Here is a 10,117-nt window from a genome sequence, read left to right as displayed (position 1 = left end):
AACTGTTGACCAACTTAGAGTAATCTCCCCTTAAGCTTTCTGAGCTGAGGGTGGTGGATATGAATATACTCTTGCAAATGTTTGAAGATTTATATAATGCCACTTCACTTTCATTGAAATAAAATTGTTTAGGAAAGTGTTACTTATGGCATAAACCGGGGATATTGTAAAAATCAGCATGAATAATCCTAAATGTGGTCAGAAAAAGAAAAGGAAGTTACCAGCATGGATGGGCACTGTGTATAATGATGGTGATCCAAAAACTGAAAAAGAACCTGAAAGGTTGTCTGATCACAAACCTGCATGTAATCCTGAAACTCAGAATACTAAGCAAACATTTCAACAACAAAAGAGCAAAACATGTGCTAGCCTTAAATCATTTGAACCAACTGAAACTATTGATGACATAATATCAAAATCTTTACCTTATATGGAATTTAAAGGTTCTATTATTTATTCATATAATATCAATGATTGCTGTTTATTGTGTGATGACCTGTTAGAATCTCTCAACCCAGATGAAGATTTCTTTGTTGGTTTTGATATTGAATGGCCAGTAACATATCAAAAAGGCAACCCAGGAAAAGTTTCCCTGATACAAATTTGTGTTAGTGAACAAAAGTGTTTCTTGTTTCATGTTGCAGCAATGCCGGAATTTCCTAAAATACTCAAGAACCTAATTGAAAATCCAAAAATAAAGAAAATTGGGTTAAACATCGAAAATGATTTTTGGAAACTTGACAAAGATTGTGACATTAATGCTATGTCCATAATCTCTCATTCTATGTTAGAATTAAAGACATTGGCTAACACAAAATTAAAATCAAATGAAAATTGGAGTTTAGATGGACTAGTTAAAAATGTATTAAGGATGAAATTGAATAAGGAAGGCAGTATTCGTTGTGGAAATTGGGCCAACTTCCCCCTTTCTGAGGAACAGCAAGAATATGCAGCTATTGATGCCTTTGCTTCTTTAAAACTTTATAATATTCTTCAGAAAAAATAACTGTTTAATTTATTTAAAAAAATGAAAATATCAATTAGTTGTTGCATTACATATGGAACCATGAATTTACTAATTTAATTTTTGAAATATTATCTTCTAAGTTAATTACTGTAACGATCTTTAAGTTATTAAAAGTTTTGATGTTTAAGTACCGGTATTATATTCCTTTTGCACCAAATCTATTGAACTGGTGGTGATACAACACTAATTTTCACTTTTCTGTCATTGCATTTGTTTGGCATATCCACTCTACACCCCGCAACCATGGAAATTATGTAGGCCCAGCGTAGCTGAAGAAAAAAAGATATAATACATCTAATGAAGGATAAATGATACAAAACAAAATGGAAAGAAGCCAGGTTGAACGTCTTAAGAGGTTTGAGCTCAAGAATTTATCGGGTGCTGCATGGAATTATTTAAGAGGCCTGGGCAGTTGGAATTTGATAGAATTAAACATGCGCATTTTTTAGCAGAATAAACTCTCATTTGGCATACGTCAGATGTAGGCTAATAGAGGAGCCACAGTGCCTTATAAATTATAGCGATGGCTCAATAACCACTGAGGCCCAGGTTCGATCCTGGTGTTGCTGAGAAAGTTCCTCTGGATTTTCTTGTCTGGTTACGGATTGCATTGGCAGAATTCCCCTCATGGCTCATGACTCCTAGTCTTTGTTTATCCTCTTGGTGAATACAAAACAAAAGAATGACATAAAAAATCTCATTTCATAATTCATTTCATATTTATTGCCCAAACTAGTCAAAAAGTGACGGGTTTGAAACGCCATATTATTACTAATATTAGCCTATACCATTCCCGTTTTTTTTCTCATTTTTTTTTAATTTGTGTGTGTTGGGGGGGGGGGGGGTAAATGTGTGCGGTAAAATATTCCGCCCTTATCTAGAACTTAGAACATTAAAATTTGAGGATGACCGAAAAAAATTTCGACGATATAAGCGACATTATAAATGACAAGAGACATTGACCTTTGACATTTGTTGCCATGGTAAGACGCCATGTTGGTTTGTAAACTAACAATTCTGGCAAAATTAAGGTCCGGTTTATTTATTAATTTTGCCGTGTGCATACTAGTAACAGATCTTAAGAATATGAGTTGTAAACACGTAAGTTTCTTGATTAGTCGTATTTTAATATATATCTGTGCAAAGCAGAAATGAAATCTAAATCTTATAATATAACTAAGACTACTGTCTGATTCATCGTAAATTTTAAACGGATTTCTTCGATTATGAACAAACTACTTAACGTTGGTTATTATAAACTTACCTGTGTGTTTGTAATGAACTCCCGTTCGATAAAATCCATTGCACAACTAATTATCACAACGATGAAAACAAGTTCTCTCTTGAAAAATTGAAATATCACAAACTTTTCCCAGAGAAAAATACCAATATGGAAGATGGTTACGTCACTCTGCGGAAGATATCATTTCGTATTAGGGGTGACAGCATAGGAAATTCAAGTACAATTACGACAAGAATCCATGACCACTCGGACCAAAGACCACTCGGTTCAAGACCAGTCGGACCAACTGATAGACCACTCAGCCCAAACAAATAGACTACTCGGACCATACAAAAAGACTATTCGGACCCAACAGAAAGACCACTCGGACCAATAATAAAATGTTGTTTTAATAAATTGATAATTGCGTTTGTTTTAATATAATTACTCGAACCAATAATAAAGTGTTATTTTAATAAATTGATAATTGTGTTTATTTTAATATGACTACTCGAACCAATAATAAAGTGTTATTTGAATAAATTGATAATTGTGTGTGTTTTAATATGACTACTCGAACTAATAATAACGTGTTGTTTGAATAAATTGATAATTGTATTCCAAATCGCAAAATATCGAGAACCACACTTGTAGTCACGTTTAAAAAGGGGCATATAAACGTCCGGTCTTCGTATTATTATGTGCTGTTTATATTAACGCATCAAGGGCGGATAACTTGAAAACGTGTCTCCACCCCCCACCCCCCCCATATATAGTAACCCAGGGGTTAGTGGGGTAGAACGGAATGAAACCACTGGGGATACCGCGAATGTGGAAAAAGTAAAATTAGGCTATCAGACAAGAACAGTATACCCGTATATGTAGAAACTGTCAAAAGTCTGGACATACCGAGTCTCATTGCAAGAGTAAAGAAAAATTAGATTGATATTTTTTTTTGGCACCATTATTAATTAATTTTAAAACTAATCGTTGATTTATTTACCGTACACAAAATTGAACCAAACAACTCTAAATATAAGAATTCCGTATAAGAATTATTTGCTTCTTTGTATTGTGATTTAATAATAAATAAATAGCATATTGTCTAGCCTTATAATATAATTTAATTGGTCCGACTGGTCTTGTTTTGGTCCGACTGGTCTTAGTCCGAGTAGTCTTTGGTCCGAGTGGTCTGGATACCTACGACAATTGGCATTGAGTTTGAGCGTTCGCACACATAACTACCCGCATTCCTGTATTTAGTTACCGTCTTTTACATTCTAGTAAAATCTCTGCAAATTTTATAGCTTTACTTTTTGAAATATTTTGTTCTAATTATTTGATTAGCGACTCGGATGGGATTATTTACTTTTGAACACGCATGCCGCACAAACACAACTATACATTCGTTTTACGGGCTTTATCACACTTCGGTCAAAACTGTCGAATCGAGAATTAATGTTCCGCTTCTTACGGGGTCATACGGGCTTAGTAGCATTATATACCCACCCGGGCACCCAATACGGCAATAGACACGCTGAGGGCTGCCGCAACACGCTTAAAGATGTTACTGAAGCGGTTATTATTCGATCGAAAGAATGCGTATAAAATTAAAAATACACTCAGAGAATTCGGAGGTAAGCTTCATGATCCTTGTTGAATTATTTATAACATAAAGAAGATAGGATATTTATAGTTTATTCATGACTTTATTTTTACGAGTATCCGTGCAATCAGTGATATTTTAATTGTGAAGAAAATTTGATAGACTGGCGATCAATGGTTTCCATATAAATCTCCTATGTAATTGCCTTCAATTGATATTTTTCGTCGCCCAAACCCATATACGATCAAAATGATCGCGCTGTCAAACTATCTTTCAATGTTAACAAACCCCCGCAACAGGTATATTGGATTCGACCATTACGTCACGAAGACATTGTTGACATCGACTCTGTCGAAATTACAAGTAAATTTTCAAATTTTTCAAGAGAGAAATTGTTCTCATCGTTGTGATAATTAGTTGTGCAATGGATTTTATCGAACGGGAGTTCATTACAAACACACAGGTAAGTTTATAATAACCAAAGTTAAGTAGTTTGTTCATAATCGAAGAAATCCGTTTAAAATTTACGATGAATCAGACAGTAGTAGTAGATACAAACCAGTAGGCCGAACTAAATATAAAATAATAACCTAGTACTGTTGTAGTATTAAACGTCAACAATTTTTTAACAGTTAGTGTTGGGCCCTAAAGGAACTAAGCCTTTTAATATCATCCAGTCTTCGACATTGCAAATACGACTTGTTTATAGCTATTATTGATATTGGTCAATTTTAAACCAACATTGATGCTGTTAATGTTATCTTAACCTGAAAAGTTGGGCTTTTGAAAATTTGATATCCAATTGATTGATCAATACTCAATAGCATATAGGCTAAGCCTATTTAACTTAAAAAATAAGACAAAATGAATATTTTAGAATTGGAACATGAATCGTGTGCCAGAATGCTTTTGAGCGCCAGTTGTACTGGTGTAGACTGGAATAACCAGACACCAGACTCAGTGTATTTCGCCGAACATAACTGATTAGAAATTACAGAGATAGGCCTACAATTGAATGTAAATCAGTTTATAGACTACATTCATATTGTACATTATTATGCGTTGCTACCCATTTGTGTCCATTTTTAGGTGCCAAAGAATAACAATTTAGCTCGTTAACTTGTTTTTTTACTCTCTATCTAGTATCATCTATGCTTGAACTTAATCTCTAAACCCCTGGCATGTTTTGGCTTTGAGTACTCAAATAATTGAGATAGAGTAAACTGTAAGCATCTCATGCATGGAATGGGGCACTGTCAAAGTTCTTACCGGTACTGTAGCCATTTTCGTCAGTTAAAGATACATTATGGGAGATTAGATAAAGAGCTGGCAGTTCTCACTATAAATTATAATAGTTAAAAACTAGGTAATGTAAAGAGAATTTGCTGAAAATTTCAGTCAAATTGATCCACTATGAACCAAGATTTTAGCGATTGAATTTTTGGCCTAGCCTCAATCATTACTAAAGTCTGTACAATAAAAAACATAGTCTCAATTATCCACTTCATGATTAAATCATGAGTGAAAGTTGAGCAGCAAATCGATTCCTAATCCAGTAAATATCGCGGCTAGCCAGGCCATCCAGAGTTGATTATAGTCTGGATAAGTTAATTAATGTCTAATTAATAATTTAAATAACATTTCAGGCCTAAAGAAAGAAATGAAATAGGCAGATTTAGCTCTTGCATAATGTATGTTTGAGGTACTATGTTTTATTGAAAATTTTCATTTGATGATTACCCTAATTTATTTAATTTATTTTATTTTCATTACCTTACTATAATTGTTTTCAGTAGGCTAAGATATAAACATCAATAAAAAGTCAATATGGCTTCCAGACCACTTCCAAATACTTCCCATGGGAGGTCATTTTCAGCCAATCGAAGTAATGGAAGTACAGCAGCTAAATCAACCCGGAATGGTCAGATGTATCCAGTTATTAAACAGAGGGGATATTATTCTGATATTATAAGTAGTGAAGATCCACCAGAAAGATTGGAGGTGCAGATTTATTTACTTTTTTTTTTACCATATAAACATTACATTCTTGCTCTTTAAACTGAGTTTAGGCTAATCTTGACAATTTAATAAATACAGAGGAAGCCATATGTATTGGAAATATTATTAATTTAAAAAAGGATTACAGGGACTAAACCTACCATTTAGCTTTAGAAATTTTCATTTGTGTGGATTTTTTTTGCATTTTAATTTTCTTTTTCAGGACATTTTAAGTGGTCCTGAGACTTTACAGGGTACACTATGGAAAGTTAAAACCGAGAAACACACTCCTTTAGGTAAGATAATTTAAAATTGCTGAATCATAATGTTTAATAACTGGTATTATGGAGTAAAATGCAATCCACTTGAAGTTATTTTCATTCTTGATTATTAACCATGTCATATACTTAATTAATAGTGGCTTGTCAGTGGTGCAGGACGGAGGGCCTGACAAGGACAGTTGTCTAGTCATTCAGATGGGACAAAAAACAAGGTCCTATGTACACATTGGCGTGCATGTAAAAGATCCCTTGGCAGTTGGAATTCGATATAAGAGTAGGCCGTAATGGTGCTGTCCGGGCAAAATTTCCCTCATAGCACACTGTATGGTGTATGCCCATCTTCATCAGCATAGTCGGAGCAGAACAGTACAACGTTAAACTTCATTTCATATATTTGATATTTTTAGTAACAACATTTAAAGTTCCCACAACAGAAGTTTTGGAGAAAGAATTAGAAGAACATGTATATGGACCAAGTACCGAGTTAACTACTGTAACTGTAAGTTGATTTTTATCATGACATTATCTATTTAATTTGTTACACTAATTGATTAAAACTCCATGTTAATTTGTGTAATCAATGCTTAATCATACTGCTAATTTAAGTCCATAAACAAATTGGTTGAAAAAGTGGGTGGAGAGCAGAATCATTACTTCACACTGTTTTAGAATAATCCAAGAATATATAATTTGCTTCCTGATAATTTTGATTAATGGGCTGTTTGCTTTTGGGAGATTTTAATACTGTTATCTTATGTATGTAATTTTTGTTGTAGGATTTCTCATTGAAAGCCTCCGAGCCAAAAGTCCAGCTCCCTTTTTACACTCAACCTGGTGATTGTCCACGTAAAATAGAGATTGAGAGGTATGCAAAACATAAATGCCTTTTCTGAATTTGTTTAGACCCACAAGGAGTTTAAACTCTAATTAGAAATAGTTAAGTATCTAATAGCCAATAGTATTTCAATGTTAATTGTTGACATCTTAATTACTTTATTGTAGGAGAAGACGCCATTATGCCCAACTTGATTTGAAAGAACTATTAGAAGAACTGAATATTTCCACAGATCAATTAATGCCAAGACAAATAGTGAACAACAATGTTATTTTAAATCAAGAAGAAGGTGAGGCAGCACCCTTTCCACCCTATTTACCTCTAGACATATTTGATGATGAAGAATATGATTGTAGAACACCAGATGAATGGATTAAACTTGGACAAACTAATGGAACCAGAAAACCTGTGCCTGGAAAGGCACTATTACCAACATTGGACAGTGATGCGAAAAGTAAGTCTAACTAAGATTATGATGGTGATTTTGATATTATCTTGGGTAATAAAAAGAGTAATTTCTGAAACTTCAAACTAATCCTATACATAAAATACAATACTTATTAGGGCTGAATAAATTTAATAGTTAAAAAAAAAAATATGCGTCATCGACTTGGAAATGAAATTTGGGTAAAACTTGGTACAGATTAGATACAACATATTGTTGATGTATTTCATTTAAAAAAAAAAAATTGAAAATTGAATCTGGTTTTTTTTTTCATGAGAGAAATTTGATGTTTTATTTGTAGAAGATCCAACTGATCCGTCTATTGTGTATGACTGGTTTAAAGTGGGTGTATTAGATTATGACTTCAAAACAAAACAATACCTTGTACAAAAACTTGATACTGATGGCCGTGTTTCAAATACAGTTGCGACACCAGAAAAAGGTAAGTAATTTGAGAGTTTCAATTTTTAAAAGATTTGTTTACATGCTTTTTTTTAAACACTGAGTTGGTATGTAATGCATGCCACAACTATGGCATAGGTAATATTCTCAAGCAATAAACTTCACTAGATGATTCCAATAAGGGTAATATTGTTAATTCTGGACATGTTTTTGCTCTTTAATCTCCAACTGTATGACTGAGCGGTATGTTTGCACTATACAGGGATTCTTCCACCCATCTTCTGTAGTTCCAGTAAGGAAATGATTCGGCAATCTTCAATATTGATTTTATTTATGTATTTTAGAAAAAGGTAAAAAAAATTTATTGAAGCCAGCCCATTCTTCACTAAGGTTTATTAGACATGGATAATTTTATAATAATAAGAGTCTTTGCACAGATGTTTTTCTTTTGTAATTTATAGGTGAGAGACCTGCTGCAAATAATCAGTCATGGATTCCAAGAATCCGCTTGGTGTTCAGTGCGGAAGATCCACGGTTATTTGCCAGACGTCTAGCCACTGCATTTGAAGAACGTAAGAAATGTGAAGCAGAATTGCGATATAATTTGTATATAGATTGTATGCCTATGGATGGTGTAGGAGAATTGGATCAAGCCTCACTTAAACGAATGATAGAATGGGCTAAAGGTGCACCAGGGTTATCTAAAGACAAAAAGTAAGTAACCTCAATACCCCAACTTGATCAATATTAGCTTTTCCTATCTTAATTATCTTCATAAGATTTACTGCCTGAAATGTTCTACTTCCAAATTTTATGCATAATAATCTTCAAGATTACTTTTTGTGCAACATCGAGTTCTCTCTTCCACTTATATTTAATCATTTCCCTGAAATGAATATACTTAAATTAAGAATAGTATGGGATATGATAATTAAGAGACCTTTATTAGTAACTATGTTCAAAAACTGAAAATCAGGTGTTCATTCTATTGTTTCATAATATGAGCAGGTTTAAATCGACTAATAAAGGGAAGTTTGATTAATATTCCCCAGTTATTAAAGGAAATAAAATGTAAAAGAATAATCATAAAGTTGAGGGTTATTTTCAAATATGGAACACTTTTTTTGCAATAAAATAAAAAATGATTTTATGTTTCAGTCTTGAAGATTATGTTCAAGTTTTAGAGAAAGAAGTGAACATAGATTTCTGTCGTTCAATGAACAGAATAATATTTGAACTTACCGTAGATCAAGATCCCGAGACATTTGCATTTGTCAGTGTACCTCCACCAGATATACAAGAAATTCCAGAAAAAGGTAAGAAACTTATTGGTTAATTCTTAGACTGGAGGTAGGGATGCTTATTTTTTTCCCAGAAAATATGATAACTAGGTTGATCTGTGAGATGGGTATTCATGTAGTTCTATTTAAATTCCAGTTTTGTATTATTAGGTGCATGTACACACATAAGCTACAGGTTGAATTTTCTGAGAAGTTTCAATAAAAATAAAAATCTCAGGGTTACTATGCACACTTCTATGTACAGCTCCCCATGAAGCTGTACATACGTGTCATAAATACCTGTGCAAAGAATTCCAGAAACTTGGCCAACAGTGTTTGTTAAATCAGTACTGGGTATTTAGGCTGATCTAGATATAGCTTTAAAATTAATTATGTCTTATCACTTTAACCTTTAATTAGCTAAATAAATATAACTTATTTTTTTAATAGCATGTTGTATGGATGTACCAGAATATACATTTGATGAACAGTATGACAGTTTTGCGTTTAATTCTATATTAACACGAGAAGAAAGTATACAAGCTACCGAGAGAGTACGAACAGATTGTAATAAAGTATCTGGAATGTCATTATTTCACATACCTACAGCTAAGGCTATGAGATTAGAAGAATTTGAACAAACACAATCTCAAGCAACTTCACAGGTATTAATTATTTAAAAAATAACTCCTGTATTAAATCTAGATTTTTATACGCCCACATTTTTAGTTTGTGGATTCCTCTAGAGGTCACAATTTTCTATCCGATTTTAAAACCGTTTAAGTATATCACCTTTCCACCATAATGATGGTTGAATTTCGGGAAAATCGAAATGAAACTGCCCGACAAAATGGCCGCTCTTTTTACGCAAATTGTCTAAAAGTATGCAATGCAAAGGTTGTGGACCCTCTAGAGGTCACAGTTTTTATCCAATTTTGATGAAACGTAAAATATATCTTTATATCCCAAAGATCTCGGTCCCCTTTGATATTTGCGCATTTCGGACCATAGCTTTCTGGAT

At 33.2% G+C, this 10,117-nt stretch overlaps 2 protein-coding genes across 2 annotated transcripts in view; both read left to right on the top strand.

Annotated features, from left to right (window-relative positions):
• The first annotated feature begins 24 nt into the window (after positions 1-24).
• Positions 25-1,154, top strand: LOC126810347 (bifunctional 3'-5' exonuclease/ATP-dependent helicase WRN). Its single transcript, XM_050535351.2, has one exon. The coding sequence runs from the start codon at positions 179-181 to the stop codon at positions 1,004-1,006; it is 828 nt and encodes a 275-aa protein (XP_050391308.1). The 5' UTR covers positions 25-178; the 3' UTR covers positions 1,007-1,154.
• Positions 1,155-5,659: 4,505 nt separating this feature from the next.
• LOC126809785 (dynein axonemal heavy chain 1) overlaps positions 5,660-10,117 on the top strand; it is a 54,122-nt gene continuing 49,664 nt past the window's right edge. Inside the window, exons 1-9 of the mRNA XM_050534555.2 lie at positions 5,660-5,856; positions 6,077-6,149; positions 6,542-6,633; positions 6,911-6,999; positions 7,137-7,423; positions 7,716-7,856; positions 8,278-8,530; positions 8,975-9,132; positions 9,547-9,761. Coding sequence (XP_050390512.1) covers positions 5,683-5,856; positions 6,077-6,149; positions 6,542-6,633; positions 6,911-6,999; positions 7,137-7,423; positions 7,716-7,856; positions 8,278-8,530; positions 8,975-9,132; positions 9,547-9,761 — 1,482 coding nt within the window. The 5' untranslated portion in view covers positions 5,660-5,682. The remainder of the gene's footprint in view (positions 5,857-6,076; positions 6,150-6,541; positions 6,634-6,910; positions 7,000-7,136; positions 7,424-7,715; positions 7,857-8,277; positions 8,531-8,974; positions 9,133-9,546; positions 9,762-10,117) is intronic.

The sequence above is a fragment of the Patella vulgata genome, chromosome 2 (assembly GCF_932274485.2).
Source record: "Patella vulgata chromosome 2, xgPatVulg1.2, whole genome shotgun sequence".
In the NCBI taxonomy this organism is placed as follows: domain Eukaryota; kingdom Metazoa; phylum Mollusca; class Gastropoda; family Patellidae; genus Patella; species Patella vulgata.
The sequence above is the reverse complement of the archived record's forward strand: the minus strand, read 5'-3'. Positions and strand labels throughout refer to the sequence as shown.

Coding starts and splice junctions, on each gene's coding strand:
- LOC126810347 (XM_050535351.2), top strand. CDS start 179: ATGAATAATCCTAAATGTGGTCAGAAAAAGAAAAGGAAGTTACCAGCA.